At 41.2% G+C, this 27,526-nt stretch overlaps 1 protein-coding gene across 1 annotated transcript in view; it reads left to right on the forward strand.

Moving 5' to 3' along the window:
* FSHR (follicle stimulating hormone receptor) overlaps window positions 1-27,526 on the forward strand; it is a 159,386-nt gene that overhangs the window by 103,488 nt on the left and 28,372 nt on the right. Inside the window, exons 3-4 of the mRNA XM_045827297.1 lie at window positions 6,223-6,297; window positions 8,768-8,842. Coding sequence (XP_045683253.1) covers window positions 6,223-6,297; window positions 8,768-8,842 — 150 coding nt within the window. The remainder of the gene's footprint in view (window positions 1-6,222; window positions 6,298-8,767; window positions 8,843-27,526) is intronic.

The raw sequence follows: 27,526 nt of genomic DNA on the forward strand, positions 1-27,526 counted from the left end.
TCATATTATAAAAAAAAGAAATGGAGGCAGGATTTAAACTCATATCTCTGTTGTAAAGTCTTTGGATCTAACCCTAAGGAAATTCCAAATGAGGATGGGAATTTATATTTGGAGAGTTTTATGAAATTTTCTGAAATTCATTTTCATGGGAATTTTCACCTGGCCCTGCTCTGTATTTATTTAAATTACATGGCACATTTCCAGAAGAATTTGGGGAGCAGACAAATGGTAGATATACAGAAAACCATATATTTTATTATATCTATCATATATGTATAATATATCATCATATTTATATAATACATATACAATTATGCATAATCTATACTATATGCAAGCATATCATTCTTTATCTATAGTTATATTTAAATGCAATGTGCCAATGATCCATTTTATTTTTCCAGTAACTCAGATGTCGCTCATCAAATAAAAATAGCACACAGTTAAGGAAAGCCTCGAATACTATACTCACCGAGTTAGAGATAATCAATAAAACTCTGGATCCATTTTCTTTACCTTTGGATCTCCAGCACTGAGCATAGTGCCTGAAACACAAAGCTGCTTAATCACAATTTGTTGGACACTTGTTGAATTAGTTCTTCACTCTTTTAAAGATTCACTCCAAGGTTCTGCTAAATAAGAAGCTTCTTTCCTGTGCTAATATACAATTTGATTTGCAAATATTGTCTGTCAACTGCAAGTTTTCAAGAACACAGCTTTATTGTGCAAGAGCAAAGGTGGAAAATCTTTTATAGTCTTTCAAAAATAACTCATTCATTCAGCAAACACTTGGCTGGGAGCAGGAATTCTAAGATAAAAGGCAATTTTGCTGTCCTCCAGTAGTTATTTGCCTGGTGAAAAAGATGAACCAGAATGTAAACCCAATGCAGTGTGTAAAGGCAATACAATAGATTGTATGGGTGGTGGGGAGGTTGGCGTCGGGGGCTGGGGGGAAGGGCGGGGATCCTAGACCACAGGAAACTTAGGGAAGAAAAATAGTCAACTAAATTTAGTCTAGGCTATGACAAAGAAATAAATTTGATTCAGTGAATATTAAAAACATTTTAATGCAATTGAATCCCCTAATGCACTCACTTAGGGAGGAGTATATTGGATATATGTACTGGAGAAAAATGCTGTGTAGAGAGTCAGGGGAGGAGGGAAAAGATGAAAGAGACCCAGCTGGAGAATATCTCCTGTATCAGGAAAAAAAAAGCAAAGAAGACATTTCCATGAGAATTTAAGTTCTTATTATATCCTGTTCTCTGATTCACAGAAAACTTTGAAATTCTAGTGACCGGAGACCTTTAATCTGGTCTCAGATAGACAGATAAGGTACCATCCAGAAACAAAAAGTCAGGTTGGGGAATTAAACAATGACCAGCCCCCCCAAAAAAATCAATGACAAAACAATGTGGTAACCACTTTAACTGATAAATGAAAGAAGTCTTGTGAGAATGCAGAACATAGGAAGATTTCAATAATGAGAGAATAAGGGAAAGCTTTCCAGAGGGTATGCAGGGTTTTTAAAATCAAGTACTTCACTCCCCTGAAGTTGATTTGAAATACTCTGTCACACTTTTCTTGTTCACTCATATGTGTGTGTTGGGGAGAAGGATTTGGTGGGGTATTATTCTTCTAAAGAACCTTGAATCCAAAGTGTGATCTCAATACCAGCACCAATCCCTTACCTGAGGTATTAGAAGTGCAGAATTTAAGGCCCCACTCAAAATCTCCCCACTGAGATTATGAACTTTAACAAGATCCCCAGATGATTCACCTGTGCATGTACAGTTGAGGAGCACTGTCCTAGAACATGAGAGCCTCATTTCTCGAAATAAGCTTTCCACAGAGTCAGGATCCCTCACAAGAAGGGCAGCATTCGATGTCTACCTTGGACAGCTCCCAAACATTTTGGTCTCAGGATCTCTCCATTTCCCAAAGTTATTAAATACACCAAAGATATTTGCTTAAATGGGTTATAGCTACCAACATTTTCCATACTAAAAATTAAAACTGGAAAATAATTTATTTGGTAGTTTATCTAAAAACCATAAATTTGTACATGTTAATATGAATAACAGTTTTTATGCAAAATTACCACCTTTTCAAAAAATATTAGTAAGAAGAATACCATGGTTTTACATACTTGCAAATATTTTTAACATCTGGCTTAATAGAAGACAGATGAATCCTCAAATCCGCTTCTGTGTTATAGTTGTTGCCATGTCACACATCAAGTATGACTCAACTGTATGCTCATAGAATGAGAGGGAAAATTCTGTTTCAGCATCATCACAAAAATCTTTTTATCATATAAACCCTGGACCATGCTTTAGATCCACCATATCCCTAGAGCTATCCTCTCTCATCAACCTTTACTTTTGACTCCAAGGAAACACCATCACACTTTGAATCATGCCAATTGTAATAATTTGTCACAACTGCAAAGAAAATTCTCAACAGAACCATTTGAGACAAAGAATGATTTCTTGATTAAGTAAGTTCTTTGGATGTAAAAATTCCACATCTTCCCTCCAAAGACCAGTTGAGTGATCCTCACAATAATGTATTATCTTAGCCAAGGCAGATTACCACTATTAATCTAACCAGTGATAGGACTGGCTGCACTAACTCCAATTTACATGGGTATACTGAAAATTAAAGGAAACTATGCATTAATAAAATATTGTTAATTATCAATACTAACCAAATGTAAGGTGTTACAATATAGTTTCCATGTTTCTTGCTACACATTTGCAATATTGCAACTTTTTGATGAAATTTTATTTATGAAAAAATAAACCTAACTCATGCCTGCCCTATTTTACTCCTGTCTCCACATTCTATCTTGAGGCTTCTCTTGCTACCATTCTGTCTCATTGCCTCTTGTGCCTCAAGAACCTTATTTATCTAATTTATTGTCTTAACAGTCAATGGCAAATCAGCCTTTGCTCCTGAAGCAAATCTTAAGACAGAAATCATAGATCTAAAAGGGACCTTTTGGTCACCTAGTCCAGCACTTCTCAATCCTTCTTGAACATTAGAATCACCATTGCTTGGAGAATTAAAGGGAGGGGGAAAAAAAAAACAATGCCAGAGTCAAACCCCACACCAAATAAATCCAACTCTCTGCTGTGGAACCAGGCTTTGGAATTTTTTACAGGTCCATCAGAAGATTCTAATGTGCAGCCATGGTTGAGAAACTCGGAGCTATTCCAACTTTTCACTTTACAGATGGGGAGGAGGGAGAAACAGCCAAGTTGGGAAGGAACCTAACACAGAATCCCCAAGATAGAACTAGGATCTGAACAGCACCTTCTGGCCAGACAATATGACCAAGATTCTTCCATTGTTCTCTTAATTCAGAGTTCTCAAAACAAACAAACAAACAAAATGGATTTTCAGTCTTCTTCCTTTTAAAAACAAGGCATTTTTCATATAACTTTAAGGTATCTTTTATATACAAGAAAATATATGTATCCATTTTAAGTTTAAAGTTCAATAAGTTAGACAAATATACATGCACCCATGTTACTGCCTCCCCAACCTTGATGCAGAATTTTTTCATCACCCCAGAAAGTGTCCCTGCCTCTTCCCTGTCAGCAACCTCTATCCTAGGCCTCAGGCAACAAATACCCTGATTTCTGTCACGGTAGATTACTTTTTCCTGTTTTAGAACCTCATATAAGTGAAATCATACAGTATGCATTCTTTTATGTCCACATTCTTCCACTCAGCATAATTTTTTTAAAGATTCAATGATGTTGTATCAGCGGTTTGGTCCATTTTATTGATGAGTAGTATTCTTCTGCATGAACATCCCACAGTTTACCCACTGGGTTGCTTCCAGTTTTTGGCTATTACAAATAAAGCTGCTTGAGCATTTGTGCACAAGCCTTTGGAGGTGCATAGATTTTTTTTTCTCTCGAGTAAATACACAGGAGTGGAAATAGTGGGCCCAACGTGGCCTGGGAGGCAGGGTGTGTAGAAGAAAGAGTTCCAACTCTGCAGTCAGCCAGAGTTAGGTCTGCATACAGGTGAGGCTATTTATTGACATGGAGACCAAAATGCCAAGGTCACGGGCATGTTGTAAGGATTGGAGACAAAGTATGTGGTATGGCTGCTAAGCAGAAGACAATTAATAAAGGATAACAGAAGTAACTAGAGACAGAACTGAGATGGACTGTACTCAGGGAGGTAATTTTTCACTACAGCACACTGTTCACCTCTCCCCAACCCTCATCCAGCCAAAGGCTCTCCCCACCCCCACCACCCAACTCCTATACCCTCTCGGCCATAAATAGGAACTACCTTCTGAATCAGTTTAGAAGTGTTTCTTGGCTAGCTTGTTCTATTAATTTTTATTTATCTTTTAAGAAGAAATGCCTACCTTTGGCCAATATTAGGCTGAGATATTACCACAAGCAGTGACCAAACCCACTGGTAACTGTACATGAAACTGGAAAGAGCTTTCGGAGGGTATGACCCAATTTGCATTTGAACCCCCTCTGTCGTCTAATTCTCTGCTCCATGCCTTATTCTCTACCTGGGCCACTCTTTCACTCCTCATATATGTTCAGATAAATGACTTATTTTTCTAAATCTACCACCCCTTTCCTACTCTTCATTCCTGCATCTTTCAGCACTCCTTCCACTTGCAGGACAGAGGCGCAAGATAAATGGCCAAGGGTCAACATGCAGCTCTGGCTGGTGTCACTCAGTTGGTTGGAGCATCATCGCATAAACCAAAATATCGCAGGTTCTATTCCCAGTCAGCATGCATGCCTAGGTTGCAAGTTTGGTCCTAATTGGGGTGCATACACAAGAGGGAGCCACCAATCAATGTTTCTCTTTCACATCAGTGTTTCTCTCCCCCCCACCTTCCTTGCCCTCTAAAATCAATAAGCATGTCCTTGGGTGAGGATTTAAAAAAATACATGCATGCATGCACATGAGCACGCACAAACATACCATCCACCCTTATCTATGTTTGACTGAAAATCATGAAGACTTAAATTTACCAAGCGAATCATAAAAGATGCCATTATAGAACAAGAGGGACTTTTCTGTCACAAAATGTCTCCTTCCCCATGGGGGCTTGGGAGAAATGACCCTACCTTCTCCAAGTTGACAAGCCCCAGATGTCACAAGCACTGCACCCCCCCATCCCCCTACCCCCCACACTGAGTTGGCTGCTATTCACAATTGCACTCCCCCTTCTCCACATGGGTTCTCCTGCCCTGCCCTCCAGGCTGGTCCCTTATCAAAGACCTTTTGAGAGCTCTTTAGCTAAATCCCAGGTCAGCAGATAGCGCTTCTGCCTCAGCCAGTTTGAATGCATGCTGCCTATGAGATTTCCTGAGACACTCCACTACAGCATTAAAACTGCATGAAAGTCTTCCTCAGGAGCCCTAATAATAGTGTGTTTCATCTGTGAGCCACTTTACAAACATTAACTGATGGAGCCACCCTGTCTTCACAAGCTCTCCATTCTCTACTGCCCTCAATTACTCCAGGAGGAAAAAAGCTGGGGACTGAAGGAACTTTTGGGGGTATTTTAGGCCATGACAACATTAATGCCAAAGATCTTGCAATAGCAACCCCACTTGGGCAATGGCATGAAGGGGAAGGGATTAAATCCATGTTTATTTAAAAGAGGCTGAACTGAGGTTCTTGTCTCCCACAGCCAGACCAGCAGACAGAAAAGCCTGATTCCATGGTGTAGGGCTGGGTCGCTGAGTACAGCCTATGGCACCAAATCCAACCTGCTGCTTGTTTTTTTATAAATAAGATTTTATTGGGACACAGTCATGCTCATTTATGTGCTATCTATGGCTGCTTTTGTCCTAATGGTCTGCTGAACCAAAAATTAGTTACTATCTCTGGCTCTATAGAAAAAGTTTACTGGTCCCCAGTATAGGCAACTTAAAGTTTGTTCTCATCCTATATATTCCCTAAATATCTTTAAGCAAGTCTCTTTCCCTCTCTAGGCCTCAGTTTCTACATCTACAAACTGAATAACCTCTAAACTGAGCCTTTGCCTTGAGTTGTTCTCTCAGTGTTCTGTGTTCACATCTAATATATTAGTATCACCACAGCTGATTTTGTTGAGGGGAAAAATTGAGTGTCATGAATCATCTTAGCACCAGCCTCTATGCTAAGCCTTGATCCCTTTTATGGAATCTAGCTGAACTGACTTGAATTATTCTTTGTTTTCAGAGAGATCTCGCATAATGATGTCTTGGAAGTGATAGAGGCGAATGTGTTCTCCAACCTGCCCAAATTACATGAAATGTAAGCAAAAACCTATAGGGTTTACTCATGACTATTCTTGGCAGTCTCCTTAAAGTCTGCTTATATTCCTGGAAAGAACTGACTCTGCTCTGTCCTCAGAACCTTACAATTTTAAGATATCCAAGTCAGCCCAAAGCGCACTCTCATGGGTCCCTCCACCTGATGGTCCAGGAACCAGCCCAGAATTTAATCTTAGCCCATCCCCTCCCCCTCCCAGTTGTTTGCACAGTAAACCTAAGAACCTGGCTCTGCAACTGTGAGAAAGTACCTCCACCTCATCCTCTCATTCAAAGTTGTTCCACAGTCAAAGCCCAAAATTAGTCTCACATGATGTAGCTGAAGATAAGTAGTCGTAGTCTGAATACTAGTCTATGCCATATAATCACCAATACACCTTGGCCAAGATACGAAATCATTCTGAGACTTAGTTTTCTTATCTATAAGATGAGAATAATATAATTGCATGCCTCATAATATCGCTGTGATGAATATATGATATCAAATGTAAATTAGACCTAATAGATCAACTAGCATGAGTGTGTCATAATGAGTCTTTATTCCTCTACTATTCCAATCAAATTTCCTTTCTCTTGTTGACATTCTAGTTTACAACATGTCAATACTCACACAGATGCACTTCTGTTTCCTATCAGCCCATAATTACCATAAATTACTTCATAGAAGCATAGACTGTCAAGGCTGGAAGAGACGTTAGAAACTGTCTAGTCCAGAATTTTTCAAAGTAGACTGTGTATCATTAAACATTTGGGAATTTATTGTGTTAAAAGACAGGGAAAAAAAGATTCTATAGTAAAACAAGATTAGGAAACTTTGAGAAAATAAACCTGGATTCACTTAACTATAGAAAATCTTCTCAGAACCTGTAATATGAGCATTTACATTTGGAATCTCCATGAAGGATATTGTATTAAGGGATTTTCAACTAATGTCACTGGAAAGGTTTCTTCTGTGTAGTATATATTAACATTGAACAAAATTTTCATGAGACACAGTTAGGAAAGCCAATGAACCACTCTTCTAATTTTACAGATGAGCGATGAAAGGCACAGAGAGTTATGAGGCTTGCCTAAAGTCACCCAGCAAAATCCACAGCAGGATAGATACTTGAACATAAATCTCTTGACTCTTTCATATTCCTTTAAAAAGTTTCAAGCATTTGCCAAGTATCAGTAGGAAATACACACACACAGTTTCTAATGACCACCGTGTAATACACACGCACATACATATATGCACATGACTTTGTTTAGGAATGACACTCAGTCTGTCCATGTTGGCAGGCTCTCCCTCCCTGTTCCTTCCTTTCTTCCATCCACCCTGACTCCCACTCTCTTTCTTCCTCATTGTCATTAAACTTCTGCAGCTGATGCCTTCCCTTCTTCTTCCCATTGCCCTCCTGCTCCATTCTTTCTTCTCTCTCTGCTTGGCCTCTCCTTACCCTAGTGGGAAAAAGAGACATGACCAGGGTTGCAGAACCCAGAGAGTAGCCAGTCCTCTGGGCAGGGTTGAGCAGGTGTCCCCAGTGCAGTTCAATGGGCAGTGGAGCTAATAGGACAGCTATTCCCTGCATGGAGAGGTGCTCACCCTCATGTAGCACTGACTGTCCTTAAAATGATTAATTACCTAGCACTTGGATCTGGGTAGCCACATGTTACTGCAACATAAAAGCTAATGAAACAGGGAGGAAGTAATTAACACAGAGCATCTCTGCAAATATACATTGATCCTGCGCGATGAGAAAAGGGCTGCCTCTCTGTTGGAATCCAAAAGTGAACATGCTCACCTCTGGACTATTGATCAGGACATGGCTCAGGCCAACCTGGAGCAGAAGTTACCACTTCCCAGGAGCTGCTAGGGAGCAGCCTCAGTCTACAGCGTGAAGGGTACCACTGGCACATCCCCAGCTGCTGTCTGCTGGAATTTCATGGCTAAAACCAGAGATGGCCACCGTCTGCCCCCAATCTTTGTTTTCCTTAGCCTCGTCACTCTTTTTTTCCAATCTCCTTTGCCCCTCAGCCAGTTTCTTTCCCTCCTATCTTCTTTTCACCCCCTTTTATTGATTTCTACCCCATTATCTCTTGTCTCCTGACCAGACAAAAGCTCAGTACCTCATGTTGGTCTAATCCTTACCCTCTTAGCTCCCCCAGACCCTGGAAGATCCTTACTGGTGAAGGACTCAGCTGTGCTGAGGGAGAAAATGACTCACCCAGCTGGTGCTTTGTTTGCCTCTCACAGACAGAGCCCAGCAGAACTTGGGTGATGAGAGTTAAGCAGGGCAGGGTTTATATTCAGTTTGCACAGTTTGGCATGGTAAAAGACACTGCATGTCTGCTCAATTTTTATTGAAATGATAGATGGATGGATAACATCGATATATTCTGCATAATGTGAAAAATATTATAGCAGTCCTTACTGTTAAGATTTGTTCATGTTCTTTTCTCTTTTACAGTAGAATTGAGAAGGCCAAAAATCTGCTGTACATCGACCCTGATGCCTTCCAAAACCTTCCAAACCTCCGATATTTGTAAGAACTTCTGTATTCTGGTGCCCCCTCTATGATCAAATTGTGTATTCCTATTTAAGCAAAATGTCCCCTTACTACTCTGGCAAGCAACTGATTTTCATCAAAGGTGTGGGGCAGAAGTGGAGGTGGGGAAACACTTGCTCTGGTGGGTTTTAGTTTAGTTTCATGAGTGAATTCCACTAATATAATTGCATTTTGCTTTCATTTACTAAAACAGACATCATAAGAAATGTCATTTGCACTAATGGGATTGTCACATAGACCTCTTGCAGAACTCGGTCTCCGTTTAGTGTTAATGAGATGCAGCCGAAATTTCTGCTAGCATTTAGCTTGTGACCTTGACCTCAAAGACACCATCTCCTTTGTTCTGAATATATACATTGTTTTCTTTGATAAATTACAGTGTTTTATTTTGCACATTTTGGTTAATAATAGACATGGTATTAATCAGTAGAGAGATTCCTAGTGTTTGAACTCCATTTCTTGGTCCTGCCCCCATCAGCAAAAACATTGCTTCTTCTACTCAAATGGTTTTCAAATTAGCCAAGGGGTTGGCAGAGCCCTGAGGACTATGACATGGCCCCATAAAATAACAGAAAAGAATTTGGGTTACTTAGAATGTTCTAAGATCTACAATGTTTGACCTCAGACAAGATCTTAACCTCTCAAAGCTTGTTTCCTTGTCAAGAGAATAGAAATAATAAATGTGTTATTTAATAACATAATTGTAATGCATAACCAACTATATCCAAAAGAGTTTTAAAGCAACAACTGCTTATCATTTCTCACTTGTGAGCTGATTGTAACAATGGTTCTGCTGACCAGACTCTTGTCTTCCTGATCTCGGCTAGGTGCACTCATGCATCTGCAGTTAGTTGGCAGGTCACCTGGGGGCTGGCTGCTCTGGATGGCTGCAGTTGAAACAACAGCTCTCCTCCAAACAGGGCTTATTTCCAGGAGGCCAACATAGGCTTGTCCTCATGGCAGTCCTAGGATTCCACAAGAGAAAGTTGAAGCTTGCAAGCTTCTTAAGATTAAAACTCTGAACTAGCACCCCGTCTCTCCTGGTTCACTATATTAGCCAAAGCAATTCATGGGACCAGCCCAGATTTGAGAGGGACAGGAGCAGACTCTATTTCCTGATGGGAAATCTGCAAAGTCACAATACTAGGTGGGTAGATGCAGGATGTGATACAGAATTGAGGCCATTTTGCAATCAATTTAAAGCACATAAAAAGTTTTGCACAGTATCTATCACATAGTAAAGGCTCAATAAATATTAGCTACTATTGATATTATGACTCTGTCCCTAAATTTTGATCTATGAGAACTAGAGGTACTAGGTATACTAAGGAACACTAGGCCATTATGTGCCTTAGATCTAGGAATGGAGGCTGACTGAGGGAATAAACAATTTAACAGAAGAGAGTAAATGTAACCTGGATCTGAGAAAAAAAAAAATAAAGTCATCCACTTCTGAGTTAATGTCAGTGGGAGAACTGGCTTGACTGGCATGCAACCCGTGCAGCTGCACAGGGCCCCATGCTCGAAAGGGCCCCACACTCAGAGAACCTCAGACTAGATTTTGTCTTGAAATACTTATACATTTCTGAACAAGGGGACCTGTGTTTTCATTTTGCACTGTGTTCCACAAATTATGTAGCCAGTGCTGCTCAGAGGTCAGGGTTACGATTGCTTCTAGTTTCAGACTTGGGAGTCTTGGCTCCCTGAATGGACTTCGCTATACCCTCCACAGAGGCTAGCCTGGCTTAGGCACATAGCGGTGGAGGAAACGTGGATTAAGAGACAAGGCATAGGCTTCTGAGCTGCACTTCTGAGCTGTACAGGGCTTTTATGAGCCTCAAGTGAGATTTATATATGCAAATATTTTTTATAAAATATTTTACACTAAAAAGTGCCCAGAACATTTCAAAATGTACTAAGTTATTGGTAGAATGATCTTATCCTGGTCAACCAAAGTCTACCAGTCCATCCTCAGGAAAATTCCTATAGGTGTTGACTAGAGAGTTACGGTGGCCACTAAGAAAGACCTTTAGCTTCTACCTAGAGTGTTTGGCATGAGTTCAAAATGAGGACTCTGGGACATGCCTGAGCAGTATAGAAAAGAAAAAAACTATACATGTAGTCAGAAGGACTAGATTCCAGATATGCATTAACTAGGCAGCCTATTACCTTCTCTAAGCCTCCATTTCCTTATCTGTACTTTGGGTGGTTGTGAAAACCAAATTAGGGCTATGCCTGTAAAAATTACTTTGCAAATTGTTTTTCAGTATACCAACTGTAAAGGACTATACTAATATAAAATTATTAGTGCCTGATACCCAGTTAGTTTCTTTCATTCATCTTTTCTTCTTTACCTCCCAACTACCACCTCCCTTTCTCTTTCTCTCCCTTTCCTCCTAGAAAAAGTGTGAGTAAAATCTGGGGTGGGGGGCACAGAGCCTTTAATAACAACAAAAACGCCTTAAGACATGCAAAGGGGCACCCCAATTCACAAATGATCACATATGGCCAAAGAAGAGCACTCCTGCAGAGGATAGATCCAGGAAGAAAACCAAGCCTCGCACACATATCCCATAGCCCGTGATGACAGCATGAATAACAGCGAGAATGATAGACGGGGAGCAAGTGAATAGGAGATAAAGAATCACCGCAAAGTTTAAAATCAAGAAATGCAGAATTTGATCCCAATATTATCTCACCACTCGTAGCCAGCACCAATCATTTTTATTAACAAAGAGCCTTGTCCTTTTCTCCAAGGAAATGAGGGCTAGGGAGGAACTTGGGAAGATACAGGCATAGCAGAAGAGAAAATTTTGGCAGAACGCAGGGGACAAAGCTATGACTTTGACTCTGAAAAAGGCTGAAATCTGTGTCATCTGTCATCGAGCCTAGCCTCTCCTTTGTGCCCTTTTCTCACTTTGAGGTGTTAAGTAGTCCCCAGTCTTATCTGGCTCCCCTGTCACATCCAAAGCTGGAGGTGACCGAATCCAGTTCCATCCTTTCCTGAGAGGATGCTATTGTTCTCAGAGCATTTGAAATGTGCTTTCTAACTGGGAAAAAAGAAGAATTAGTAAGCAGTTTGGAAAAATTGTGTCATTGTCAAATGCTCTTGCATGACTGCTCTGAAAAAAATATCCTTACATAATTCTACAGTGTACAAAATTCCGCCATACCCTCTGCCATGCAGATCCCCATCAGGAAGTTGAGACAAAGTGTTGTGCATCTTAAGCCTTTGACTTATTGCCTAAGATGTGCCTCCCCCACCCCACCGCACACTCCTGCCCAGTTCACACATGGTGACCCTAAGAATCCAAGGCACTTCCACTAGCAATGTATCTATTCAAGGATCAGACTGCGGCCCACTGAAATAGCTTCCCAACTGCAAAGAGGAATAACCTGAAATTGTAATTGGTCCTCTACTCTGAAAAATCATATCATGGAAACAAAACTAAACTCTCTTCCACATGTATGGCTGAGCAGAAGTTATAAACAATCAACAACTTCACCATCCAGCAACCAGGCAGAGATGAATGGCAACGATTTCAAATATTTTTTGGATGATGAATGACTTGCTTCAGAAAAAAAGAAAAAAAATCACAAAATGGGTGAAGCACTCAGAGGTACCAGGAGGACTGAGTAGTTAGTGGTTTATTTCCTTAAGCCAGGATAAATGTATCATCACAGCCACCAAAGCAGGAAATTACAAGGGGTAGAGGTGAGTTGTCACTTGAGTGTCCTAATTGCTGCACACACACACTTAGAACTGCTTTTCTGAAATCCTCAGCCTTTATTCCATCTGATGCTGATCACTGAAGGCACAAAATCCCAGACAACGGGAAATCAGCGTTCTTCATCACTGCCTTCACACTTCACCGAGGGGCGCAAAGTGGTGAGGGGGGAAACCCATGAATAAAGAAATGTACTTTAACTAAAAGAATATACATCAAAGAACTCATCAGGGTGGATTTTTTTAAGTCAATACTGTATTTGCTGGCAATGTTTATCTCTTTATCACTCTGCCTTCCTGGGGTTGACCTTTTGTGTATGAAAGATTACCTATTGATCCATAAATAAGGTTCTCACAATATTCCCTTGCCTTTGTATCCTGTCTATGTCATTCTTAGGTAGTTAGATGTTGCTTTTTGCTATTCAAGAAACCATAATTCCAGCTTAGCAAAACCTTCATACAGATCGGTAGGTCCCCATCTAACCAATAACCGTCTTCCACTCACATGTGGGCCAGCTAGACTTCCTTAGGATGTCTGCTAACGGCAACCACCTATCTACTTTCTCCAGCTGGGGATATCTCCTGGAGATTCCTTGCTGGAACTCACCTCAGCAAGTCAGGCTATTTCTTTCCCATCCCTAAATTCCTCTTGTTCTTCTCTGCATTCCTCTCTTTCATTTGGCTTGTGGAGTTAATGAAAGTAGCTTTTCTAACTATAAAAGCATTTTTTTGGACACTGCATGGCCAAGCGACAGAGGACAGGGACTGAGAGGCAGTGCACAGTAGCAATGAAGCGCACAGGTTCCAGTGCCACCCGTCTAGGCTCAGTTGTCAGCTCCTGCCCTTGTTAGTTGTGTGACCTTGAGGAATTAGCTTAACTTCTCTAAGTCTCAGTCTTCCTTTCTTTAACCTAGGAGTAACACTGTTTGCATCCCTGCATTGTAATAAATGAAGTATTTGGCAGAATGACTGACATTTAGAAAATTCTCAATAACTGTTAGCAATTCTTATTAAATCTCTGACCCTGTGACTTATTAACTGAGGGAGCCCATGTAAGATACTTCTTCTCTTTGTACCTTAGTTCTCTCCTCTGCTTAAAGGAATAACACCTACTTTCTGATACTGTTGTAGGAATTAATTCAATAATAATAATCATGGTGGTGATGGTAGTGATGGTGATCTCTTTCCCCTTCCAATACTTCTAAGGTTTTGAAGGCCTCTTTAACTGTTTCTTTTGGATAGAATCCACTGAACAGCATTCAAACATGGAAATATATCATTTGTATTTTTCTAAGGATGAAAGCATCCTTCTTACTAAACTGCTGACATACCCAGAAAGGTCCTTTCAACAAACAAAGGTACATTATCCTACAGAGTTCTAATGGAGGGCTCCTAACCTCCCTTTAATGTTTATTTCCAACACTAGTGGTCCACAATTTCTCTTACCACCTCCATCAAAATAAATTTTAGTTTTTCACACTGACTGCCAGCTGGTTGGCTAATGTATCCCATTTTTATGTTGATTTACAATTTAATGCTTTTTTTTATCATACTTTATTGCATTTGAACCTCACAACAATCCAAAGAGTAGACAGCACAGTAAAAGCACATGCATTTTATAGAAGTTAGTCTTCCCTGTGATCCCTGGTTACAGGGCTCTTCTGAAAAGAATGTGCAGTGCCCCTATAGACTGTAGTACTCTAATACAGTAGGTATTGAGCAACATTTGGCTTTCTGCAGTGGCTGAGAAAGGATCTATACTAGAGTTCACGTTTAGGTGTATGGCAGCCTCATACATGGTAGAGAGGATTGGCACCTCCCCGTTTTTCCATCCCTTTAGATGTGAATCAGCTAATCAATACAAACTCATTTGTTCAGTCCACACTCACTTATTGGGATCGTACTACATCCCAGGCTTTGTTGCAGCTGTTGGGCGTAGAGAAGATGACAAGACAAGTGAAGCCTCTACACTTATGGAGCTTATACTTTAGTTGAGGAGACAAACAATGCTAGATAATGTCATGTGTTGATAGTGGGATAATGAAAATAAAGCCAAGAAAACAGAGAGTGATGCTTTAGAAATGGTGCTGGAGAAAGGATGGAGGGCCTTGTGAGAGATACAGGAGCCATCTGCAGGCAGCACTTGCTCACCTCAAGGAGCTCGGTCTTTTGAGGGGAAGAAGGACTATCAACCATTAACCCCCCAAAATAATAACATATCTGTAGAGTTGTATAGCACTGATGATAGACAAGAGGACTGACCCAGTGCCTTGGGCTGGACTCATCAGGAAAAGCTTCTTGGGGATAAAGTGAACTTAGCTGCAATTTGAAGGGTGAATAAAATTTGAAAAGACAATAAAGAGGAAGAAATTCCCCATGAAAGAAAGAGGTGAGTAAAAACCAAGAATGTGAAAGGGCCACTGTGGAGTAGGCAGAGGATGGGGAGGAACTGAGTCCCCACTGAAAAGGTATGTACTGCAAAGAAAGAAGTATGACTATGTTTAGATAGGTGGGGTTTGGTAAGATTGGAAAAATCATTAAGGCAGGGGAGTTTAGGTCTAACACAGTAGGAAAGAGTAAGCCATACAACATTCTTGAGCAGAGGAGTGACATGATGACATTTTCTTGGACTGTAGATTGACCACGAGGAGGGTACAGACATATTCAAGGGTGTCCTGCCAAGGGCAGTTGCCATAATCCAGTGGTACATTAATGGTGGCACCTAAAGAAATAGAAAGGTATTGGGGGACACATTTCCAAACAACTATATGATTTACTTCTATGTCAGACATGGACCCAAGTGACTACAGTGATTTTTGCCCTCTGACCTCTGTAAAGCCCAAAGCTTCCCTCCCCCAGTGCCTCCCACGCAGAACCATCCTGCAGACAGTACACATCAAGAATTCAGTCTGGGCCAGAAATATCTTACACAGGAACTGTAATGATTGGAAAGAAATTATTAGCCATCTCCCTGGCTGTCAGTGTTGTAAGTATCCAAGGATGTTGTCATGACTACAAGGATGTTTGGGCACAGTGGAAATCATACAATTGCTTCTTTTATCACTAATCTATTTAGCACAGCCACCTTTGCCTACCACTGTCAACTCTGGGAAAATATAGGCAGATTTTCCTTCCAGAACACTGAAGTTCAGGATGAGATGTTGGCCTGAGCATGTCAGTGTAAGGAGGTCAAGGACCTTCTCTTGTCTGAGGTCCTGATCTTAGACATGGTGACATTTTTGTGCCACTAACCTCCCTCCTTGTTCCTCTAACCTGTTCAGTTTTCTCTCTCCTGCAGGAGCCCAGGTCTTTTTCTTTGGTGAGATAATTATTTGATCCTTTAATTCACATCAATATGTTCAGATCTTGATATTTTTCTTTCCAGAGGAATTTGCATTTTTAAAAGAGAAGCCTGAAAAAGGCACTGCTAAACCCCAAAATTGAGGGTGATAGACTCCCAGGCAAGGGTCCCTGAGAAGAAGAGAAAAGTCCCTATAGGAGCCACTCACATAGCATATAGCCATCTACTCTGCCCCCCTGCAGTCTCTGAATCATATTTTCACGGATATACCTTCTTATGAGGTAGGTGTATCCTTTTCTCATTAATTTGGAAATAATATCTGTCTCTCTCATCAACAGAAATTAGACATAAGGACAAGTCTGGAGAAGACTCAGAGAAAAAAAGAATCTCAGATTAGCTGTGTAAAATCAGCTGGATTTCTTCCTCATTGCTAGTATCACCCCCAGACAATGATGAACTAAGCCCCTGAAGTATCAGTTTCTTCATCCGCAAAATGGAAATTAACAGAACATGCTTCAAGAGGTTAGTCGGATGAGGGAAACGGACTCTATGTCCTCTGAGATCTCTTCAAGCCCTCCAGCGCTTGGTGTCTAACTGTAATCCTCACCCCCCCGGGGCTGCCAGTGTTACCGCCTGTCCTGAGGTCAGCCCATTCAGACCCAGCATGAACAGCCTAGTATGGAAGGAGAAAATCCTCTGGGAGATCCAGCATCCTCTAGATTTCTTTATTTCCCAGATCAGGCTCTTCTTCCCAAGGATTCAAGCTGAGATCCTAAAGGCACATTAAAAAACATAAGCCACCTATAAATTACTCTCAAAAGCTCAACTCCTGGAGCTAAAGGAGAGTAGTAGGAGCCATCCTGCCACTTCGGTCCCTCACGGATGAGCAAAGCCAGCTGCAGCAGGCCCTGAGAGGCCCCAAGTGTGGAGGTGAGATTTACGAGGCAGACAACATCCAGGAGGCACTGGAGCGGGCCTGGGAGGGATCAATCACAAATCCCCGACAGGGCCTGCGTCGGGTACTGGCAAGAGGGAAGACAGTTTCATTGGCAGAATCTGAAGGGGCGTCAGGGGAATCACAGCTCCCCATGGAAAATGAACAACTGCTTCTTTTTCTACCACTGCAGCCTCCATGTCGGGAAGTTTAAAGGGTGTTTTTGTCCTTACAGACTCTTTTAGATTTGCAATTATCCATGGGAGACACCAAACACTGAGAGGTTAGAGCTGGCACAGAAACTGTCAGCTCCATCTCTGTAGGGATGAGGGCAAACCCCTAGAAGCAGAGATGGGCCAGGGAGGGCTGGGCAGTGCAGCGAGCCACAAGAGCAGGCAGGACAATGAGAGGAGGCAGGATGTGGGCTCCAGTTACCAGATTCTGTGCTGCTCCAGGGTGGTGACCGGGTTCGCTTCATCTCCATATCCCCAGTGCATGGCCCAAAAAAGGCACTCAACTGTTCATTTTTCTTCTTTGCGAGGATCCTGGCTGTGATACAGACCTCTCATGCACCCGGTTCTCTAATCACTCTGCAACACTTGTTGAGGGACCGGATATTTTTCTCTCCGCTTTCATTCATCTCATCTGCTTTATCTTTCACAATGTGTGTGAACACAGGCATGTTCTAGTTGAATGCTCCCAAACTCCGTTTGTCCTCTGGAAAGGTGCTGTCTTCTCCATGGGTTTGGCTACAGGAGGAATGCTGTTCATGGGCCGCCCCAGCCAGCCAGATCAGCTGGCTTGGGACTGGGGGACAATGCAGTGACAGGAGGTGTCACCACCTGATTCCACTGACCTCTAATCTAGAACAAAGGCTGTGTCCAATTCATTTCTGAGCCCCTACAGAGCATGGAGGCTCCCACAGGTAAGCCCCCACACAGTTGGTTCTTAAGGAAAATGTGGGCCTGGCTTCAAACCTTTCTATTTGGGTGGTGGAAGGGAAGCAACTGCTGTTTTTAGAGAAATATCTTGGGGCGTTACGGAGCGTGAACGCTGCAGTGACAGATGCTCTAATGAAGATGTTTTCATCTCCGGCAGACACTACACAAACGTTCTGCTGCAGTTTAACCATGAGCTCACCCACAGCACACACCCCACACATAACGTCTAGCTCAAGAGGAGATGAGCACCCCCTCACCAGACGGGAGAAAGGCAGCAGTGCTAGGAAGAGGGAGCAGGATGTTTGGGGAACATGTGAGGGAAGAAACTAGGCAGGCAGCCTCTCTCACAAAGTTCACCCAGGAGCCTCTTGTGACAAGGGCCGAACCACAGGAGCCACCAGGACCCAGACTCACTCAGCAAGACACCAAGGAAAAGCTCTTCTCTTTACAGTACAGCCACATACGCAAGCTCCAGCTGTGGTCCTGCTTCTAAGAACTTGTGAGCAAGGAACCAGGCTTCTCTGGGCTTCAAGTAAAGTGGAGAGAAAAAAAATGGCCCTAACTCCTTCAGAAAGCTGTAAGGATAGCCCTGGCTGGTGTAGCTCAGTGGATTGAGTGCGGGCTGTGAACCAAAATGTCGCAGGTTCAATTCCCAGTCAGGGTACATGCCTGGGTTGTAGGCCATGACCCCCAGCAGCCGCACATTGATGTTTCTCTCTCTCCCCCCGCCTAAAAATAAATAAATAAACCCTTAAAAAAAGAAAGAAAGAAAGCTGTAAGGAAGGGAAAGGAAGGGAGAAGTGAGACCAAGTGTGGGAGCACTTTGAAAATTCAAAACAGCAAACAAATGCCAGCACTGCTGACTGTACAAGGCATTACTGGGTGGTGTGGGGTGAGGAGCGGAATCATAGTTTAGAAAGTACTTTCACTTTGTATTAACTTATGTGGTCTTTAAAAACCCCTATAAAATAGTCACTGGTGGTGCCACTTTACAGCTGAAGAACTTGAGGTTCAGAGATGACTGAATTGCCCAAACTCACAAAGTGGACTGAGAAATGATCCTGGGGCAGGAGGACAGGGAAAATGATGCGTACGCCCAACACAGCCTTACTGTGTGGCAGACTCTAAACGAGGTATTTTATTCACGCAACTCATCTCAGCTTCCAGTCTTCCAAAAGCAGTGAGGTGTGTATTTCCCCTGATTTACAAACGAGGGTTTTTGAAACTCGGAGATTATGTAGTTGACAGAACTGAGAACTGAAGCCGGAAATACCCGACTCCAGCCCGGTTCAACCTGCTCTCCAGCACACCACGGCGGGCGGCGGGAGAGGCGTAGGGTGCAGGTGAGCCCAATGTAAGTGCACCCAGGGTTCTGAGCTCAACACTGATACCTTAGTAAAGTCTGCCGTTTGGAACCAGTGATCATCTATCAGGCTAAGTTGAAAAGTTCCTAAGAAATAGCTTCCTAAATAATTAATGCTATAAATTAGTTGTGGGGAAGGATGCGCAAACTGTTTAAAATATTAACTCTTTTGTGACTCCCCTACGTAATTTCAAAGTAACTGCTTGCCACAAATCTGTAGCTTGATTAGTTACTCTTACATCAGTATCCAGGAAGGTCTCAGAAGACTGCCTCTTGGCCATGCTCTGTCAGCAGTGAGTCTAAGCTGGAAAAATCTTTAGGTTCTAAAAGTCCTTATTAGCCAGTGTGGTATAATGGAAAGAATATCACCAAGAGGCATGGCAACCAGAATGCCTGGGTTTTTTCTTCTACCTTCTAGCAGACAAGTTCACTGAACCTCTGTAAACCTCAGTTTCCTCGTATACAAGATGGAGCTAATATACCTTCCTTATGAGTGTGAACAGACTTAAAGGACTTTAATGGAGGCAAGACATTTACAATTGTGCCTAACACGAGGACAAAATAATTGGTAAACATAACTATTACTCTTTCTGTCTCAAGTCTAGAAATTTGGGTGATTCATTCACTCTCTGTGAGCATTGCCTCCCTTATCTATAAGATAAAGATCACAATTCTGCTCACCTTAGAAACTCACTGTAAAGTAAAATATGAAATAACTCTGTCAGTTGTCAGTTATATGTGCTACACAAATACAGCACAAGGTTATTTTCCAGTCTTTTCTTGTTAGAAATCTGGGTCAGAACTGGGAGCTGTGTAACTAGTTCCTAGGACTTCGGTTACTTTCTAAATAACTGTCTTCTGAGCTATTGCCACTTTAGCTAGACTCTCACTTGAGACCAAGTCAGACACTGGCCACTGGGTCTCCCAAGCAGGAGGGGACAGACATTAAACTTGCCACATGGTCTTCATAAAGCTTTTTTATCAACCTAAGCGAGGCAGAGAACAGCTCCTACCTTCCCCCATTGATGGGAAGGGCAAGTTCACAGTTGTCTCCAGAACCCCTTTCTCACATAGTCTGCATTGCTTTCATGCCCAATAGGCATGAGTAGTTTCAAACTGTGTAACCAGTTGCCAGAAACCTGGGATGCAGCGTCCCTCATACCCTGTGTCTCAAGGAAAACTCCGACTCTGACATTCCCATACACTGAGATCTGCCTAGCCCCAAAGGGATCCCACAGCACACTCCAAACTGAAAGAACGAATAAGGGAGAGCTGCACAGTAGCCCATCGTAAACTCTCTTTGTACGTTCAGTCCCATTCTGTCAAAGGTTTCTCTTCTGTTTAGTTCCCTTTTGATTCAGTTGGCCATTAGAGAACATGATTTATTTTTACCCAGAGATAGTGTGTGTAGGGGTTAACAGTTGGGCTAGGTGTAGGAGTAGGAGTAGTTGGGCTTCTCCTGTGACCAATGTATTCTGTACAACCACAGAGAAGTTATTCGGAGTCTCTGACCTTACCTCTCCAGGCCTTAATCTAAAGGGGCCCATCCTAAAATACCTGAGGATGCAAGTAGAAACTGAACCAAACTTCCTTTGACACACTGTGCCCTTTCGCCAGTGGGTTCTGATTTTCTGTACTATAAACTTCCTGATTTATATTATGGTAGAGGAATGGAAGATACTAACTAATAGAATATTCTAAATGAAAGTTTGCCAACCACGTCATAGTAACCGCATTTTCAGAGAATTCACGTCAATCAGCCTAAATACAATCAGCTTCTAGCAGGGCTTCCAAGGTTGAATGAGGAGACACCAAATTCAGGAGATGCTCTACGATAAAGGAGTCCGCTGTCGGTGTGTTTGGGGAAAGCTCGCATGCTATTTCCTTCCCTTGCACATGTTCTATGAATAATATCATGGTAAAGGTTCTGAGAATCCTACAGGAAAGAAATTGCTAAATTTCATTAATCTAGCATCCCCCAAAATTATGTGCATAGTCTTTCATTAGCAAATGAAGCATTTATATCATCTGGAAATAGTGTGTCTAGAGAAATGCTTAGAATTTCTATGTTGTATGGTATCAACAACATAGAGGTCACAGAGTTTAAGACTCCCCCCAATTCTGTACCCAATTTCAATATGTGGGTGTTTCTCCTATACATCCAAGCAATTTTCAGATACCAGCGGGTGTCCTACAATTCAATTCAGTTCTGCTACTCCCTACCTGGAGAGAGCATCAGATCACACAGATTAGGGCCCCGTCCTACAAACTGCACACCTTTCAGACACCAATCACAAGCCCAGGTTCTCACCTGTGCTTCTGACCAAATGACCATAGGTTAGAGGTTCCAATGACCCCTCCTTGGGTTTACTAGATTGCATTGCCTTATCATAAAATGATATAATTCAGGAACAGCAAGATGGAAGAGATACATAGGGCAAGGTATGGGGACAGGGTTCCGAGCTTCCACGCCCGCTCCAAATGCACCACTCTCCCCAAACTTCCACATGTGCACTAGCCTAAGGTTCTGTGTTGGAAAGGGGGACAAGGACCAAATATATTTCTTACTATAAATCACAATATTATACCCCTCATGAAGAAACCCTTCCACACAAGTTGAACACATTTCCAGAGGAAACCAAGCACTCAGTGTTATAATCTATTCCTCTTTTGGACAACTTTTGTAATGAATGACAATCAGTCATATGGTAAGAGCGCAAACTTTATTACAGTCAGAAAGATGTGGATTTAGCCTCTAGTCCTGCCCTCCTTATATATGGCTTTGTGAAAGTTATTGGATCTCTCAGCTGAGCCTCCGCCACTCTATGAGGATAGTAATGATACCTGTCTGCTAAGGTAGAGGAAAGGAATAAATAAAATAATCAATGTTAAGTGCTTGGTGCGGTACCTGGTGCATAGGAAGTGTTCAATAAATGTTGGCCATTATTATTATTAATCCTATACCTACTTTCCAGAGCAGCACAGTACAAATCTATTACCATTTCCACCTGGCAGCCATTCAGAATCTCAGGATTCTCTTCCCAAGCAAAACATCCATGCATTGGACAATATGGTCTTGATTACTCACCCCATCAGAAAAAAAAATGAAAATATGTCCCAAAATAAGTGTATTTATTTGTAAGGCATATGCACATACAACTGCAGTATAAATATGTGCATTAGAAAATTTACACAAAAGTATTTTAAAATATGAAATAAAAATTAAATAATATGCTTTTACAGTTACCATTTTATATGGCACAAAAAGCCTATTTTACTCTCACTAAATACAATAACAATATTTTATAGAAAACAATATCATAGGATGTGCTTCATTATTTTTTAATCCTCAGTTTAATGCTGAGAAAAGCAATTCGCAGGTCATATCAATACTAGATTTCAATGGCTGTCAAAGCTCAGAACAAAACTTCAAAAAAGTAAGTAGATCCAGTGGAAAACAAGCCTATAGCAGTATTCCCTGAGTCATACTTAGTATTCAACTTCTAAACTTTTATGCAAATATTTTTATGAAATTTAGCTAGTGTATTTTCTTTCCTAATGTCAATCAGATGTTCTTACCAACAACCTATAAGATATTGCACTTTTATATTCCTCATGAAAGTACTCAAAACCCAGTAAAATAACTTAAATGGGTTTGAAAGTTATATTTCCTTGTTTTTAAAGTATGCAATATGAAAGTTTTCATAAATGATGACATGCATAATTTTCAGCAATAAGTTAATTATTTCCATGCATGTTATTTTCCAAATCCTCTCTATATCATAGATTTCTTTTAAATGCTGTTGTATTCTTCTTCATTGATACACCACCTTTCACATAAAGAAACAAATCAAATACTATGTCTAATTGGAAAATTTCTAATTTGTAACACTATTTCACAGCCATTTGTCATCACAGAAAATGTCAACAAATTTGGATCACTTGAGTGTTTGTAAAAAGAAAAGTGTATAAATCATCTCCAATTTTGGCAACTCCCTATAGTTGCCTTTGAGAGGCAACTACATTGCCTTTGAGAGGGTCAACAAACCTCTAGGGAATGCTGTGACCAGGAAGCAGAGACTAAACAGAGTCAGACAGGCAAGAAGGGTGACCCAGGCAGGTTTAATAGAAGAAACAGGGAGAAATTAAAGAACAAGGACAGGAGGAATCTGGGAAATCTAGCTGTGGCTTCCAGTGGTTCCAGCAAGACACAAGGAGCATCAGGCAGCAGAGAACAAGCCAGCCCACTCAGGCACCATGCAGATCCCAAAGAGACAATGAGAAACCAGACACAGAAACAGAATCTCAGTACCCAAGAGAATTCCTAGAGGAAAAGGGATATCAGATAGGGTTATGGCAAATGGAATACAAGGCTAGGTAATAGTGCTTGGATATGGTACTAGGTTTTCCTGTAAGGGAAATCTTTTCATTGCCCTCGATAAAAGATGAAGGAACTGAGTCCTAAAGGCTTCAACTAACCCCTTAAGGCCATACATCTTAAAAAGTGGTATAGCCAGAACTTGAACCCAGATCCTCTGGCACCAGAGCTGCTAGCTGTGCTACATGCCCTGAGAATAGGACCAGAGCCCAATTGTTAAACCAGAATATTATTAGGTCAAAACAGAATCTGCAATTAGGCTAATAGAGCTGAGCTTTTCAAAATTCTGCCCTTGGGCTCATTAAATTACCCCCTGATGACTAAGGAGTCTGGTTTCCATGGAGACTGAGCCAAGTTTGAGCTGAATATGAGTTAAACAGGCCCAGTTGTGAAGGCGTGAGACTCAGGAGGCAGGGAACCAGGCTCTCCTACTGTCTCATGTAATTCCTTATACAAAATTATTTTACAGAGACAGAAACTAAGGCTCTAAAAACGTAAGCGAACTGCTCAGTATCATTCAGCGAGGGTGACAGAAGGCACTCAAATCCAGGGTCCCTAATCTTAAATTTACAGCCTTCTTGATTACATCACAGCTTCTTACACACACTCCATCTAACTACAAGATTGTATAATTCTACATCTATCCAAATCTTTATTTAATAGTTCAGAAAGTACATGTTAGCATCTTTTATAATGGTGTACATAGAGATGCAAATTCCCAATCAACAAGGATCTGTAGTTAACAGAAATCTCACTTCTCTCTGAGGTTCCCAAGGTAAGGAGTCTTTTTAATTAAACATAGTTCACTCTTCTTCTTATCCATCACTGGATAACTAACTTCTGCCACAGTGTTCAGGACAAAAGAGTTAATTTTATCCGGGAGACTAAAAAATGTAATTAAAAGTGTAAAAACAATTTTAAAATAAATAAAAAGACATTAGCTGCAAACAAATTTTACTTCGATGGAAACCAATTAGAAGACAGAGAAAAGGTTCAAGTTCAAACCTCACACTTGGCTTTTTAGGAAATGTGCTTTGCCAAAGATGATAGACCCCTAACCTGAACATACAACCAACTTGCAGCCTCCCCTTCCTAAATCAAATTTGCCTAAAGCATCTCAATGGGCCATTCAGTCTGTGGAATGAACTCTGTTTCTGCCTCAGTTCACAAACTAAAAAAGAGTTGGTTTACATAGTCTCAGAACTGATCATTCCCTTCCATAGTGGACTCTGGGTGGAATCAAGATAAAGAATTACATTCTTGGTTAATACGAGTGATGGAGATAGATGTCCTGTCCTTGCTTACTTTTCTCAGTTCAGTGGGTTATGTAATAGGTTCTCAGTAACTACCCATTGGTTTGTCCTGACTACTAACATGAAGTCCTAGGGCTATGGGATGGTAAAAACATGGCCCACCTCTGCTTAAGGAGTCTCCAAGTCTTCTTACTTCCCCTTTCAAAAAAGTGGCTTCCAATTGCTTACCGATAAAGCCTACACTTCTCTACATTGCTCTTATAGGTTCTTAAGATACTGTCTCCTCCTTCTCTTTCTGTTCTATCATCCTCTGTACTCACTTCCCACACCCCTCCTGTGACCACTGCTCTAGTTCAGGCTAGTAAGCTCTATACTCTCTCAGAAATCTGGTTTGCTTCTCTACAAGTTCTCCACAACTATGCCAACCCACATTTTTCTCTCCTTCCTTGACCTCTTAAGACATTCACAGCCAATAGCATACAGTTTAACACTAGACCAGTCTGAATATTTCATCTATACTAGTCTTAACTCCTCAATTTACCTGCAAGCTCGCTGAGATAGGACATGCTTTTTGATTTCCTCTCTTGGATGGAATGGAGGCTAAATGAAGAAAGGCATACAGTCTAATGCAATACAAGTTAACAGTATGCACACCTACTGTTAATTTAAGGGGGAAAAAAACACTAGCACTCTTTTAGATTAATGAAAGCACTAACAGTATGTATGACAAAGAGCTTTAGAGTTCTGGGTTTGCCTGCTCACGAAAGGCAAATGTATTGTCTTGTTAGTTAGGACATAGTAGGACTGGTTCCCAGCAATTGAAGGGACCACACTAAGTTCATCCTGACAAGAAAGAGGCCCATTTAAGCATCATCACCAAAAGATTAGGGACAGTCCAGCATGCAAAGTGTTAACACTAGCTCAGGATGTGCAGCTGACTGTTGAGAGGGGAGAACTGTGAGCCAGTCACCCTCCTATAGGAGATCCACTTGCAGAACTTAAATTTGTTGACATTTTACCTTGAGGCCTTTACCTATTTTTGAAACCATGGTTAAGTGAATCAAAATATTTTGCAGCAGACAGTCTTTTGACTAAAGCAAACCCATTGAGACATAAAGCTCCTAGCTCATTACCCACTTCCAGCTTCCATCAGACATGAATTTATTGATCAAACGGGGAAAATGAATTGAAAACTAAGTGTTCATCCGAGCTCCATTTCCTGAGTTATCTTGGGGTTATGGAGAACCTCAGGTATAGGGTAATCACCAATACTCCATCTTACTAGATGGTCACTAGATCTTTTTAAGTGTCTTAAACTCAACACTACTGAAATAATTTTAGCCATTTTTGCTGTGTGTGTTCTTTCCTATAAAGACCAAATATGTCAACGTGCATATACAGACACAGATATCCCATAAGGATAGTGGCTTTGGAAGCTCATGTTATTAATATTAAATAATGTACTTGTACCTTTCTCATTGACATTTATGAATTCTTCCCTCTTTTAATCGCATAAAATTCTTAGGTGTGATGAACACAAGTAGTGCATGATTCCTTATTTGTTTTTGCCTCATGAGAGTACATAACATGTTGCCTGGCCTGATAAACATCAAGAATATTATATGTGCCAACACTGAGTTTTCAGGAAAACCATGATTTCTGCCCTCATGCCATTCACAGTCTGGCTGACAAGATGGGCTCTGAATAAATAAACACAGAACAATATACAGTTCAGAATTTGATGAGTGTTAAAATGGATATCATTATACTGGGAATAAATCAGGGGCCTTACTTTCGAATGCAGTCAGGAAGCTCTTCTCTGAAGAAATTCCATTTCTCACTGAAGCCTGAAGGGTGAATTGAGGCTGGCCAACTGAAGAGTGGGTGGTGAGCCTTCCAGGTAGAGCATGTGCAAACATCTGGAGACAGGAAGAACTTGGTGTATCTGACGAATTGAGAAAGCAACTGGTGCTAAAGTGTACTGGGGGAATGGCATGAGATGAGGGTACAAGAGTAGGCAGTAAGGAGTATACATTTTACTATGGAAAGTAACAAAAGAACAGCAGAAAACAAAAGAAATCTGTTTTACATCTTTTTAAAGAATGCTCTGTGTGCTGGATGGAGAATAGGTTAGAAAAGAAGATTAAATGACTATGGCAGAAATCTAGAGGAAAGATCATGGTGGCTTGTTCTAGAATGGTGTCAGCTAAGACGAAAGAAATTGTATGCAATCAGGAAGTATTTTGGAAGTGGAATCTAAGAGGACTTTGAGATGGGTTAGATGTTGGGGAGTGAGGGTGAAGAGGCCAAGATGAACGGCCACATTCCTAACAATTGATAAATGGGAGTGCTATTTATGAGAAGTATTGAGGAGGAGCAGTTTGGTGGAAGTGATGGGAGGGAACAACTTTGACCTGTATGTCAATGAGATATTCAGAAGGACACCTATCAAAACTTTAGTTCTGAGACAGACTAGAGAGGCCAGTAGTCAAGTATGAATCTAGGAGTTGCCACGTATGGACAGTACTTAAAGCCTTGAGAAGTGAGATCTTCCCAGAAAGTCTACAGAGAAAAAAGTCAAAGGCTCAGAGTACATATACGGGATGGGGAATCAACAACAAAAAATAAAAAGGAGTATCACAAAAGGAGAAGGAATAACAGAAGAATGCAATATAACAGAAACTAATGGAAGAGAGAAACTAGAAAAGAGTGCTGCATTCTCCTGAGAGATCTAAAACATGAGAATTTACATTATGTGTTAGA

The sequence above is a fragment of the Phyllostomus hastatus genome, unplaced genomic scaffold (assembly GCF_019186645.2).
Source record: "Phyllostomus hastatus isolate PE091 unplaced genomic scaffold, TTU_PhHast_1.1 phas_scaffold_78, whole genome shotgun sequence".
Taxonomy (NCBI): Eukaryota; Metazoa; Chordata; class Mammalia; order Chiroptera; family Phyllostomidae; genus Phyllostomus; species Phyllostomus hastatus.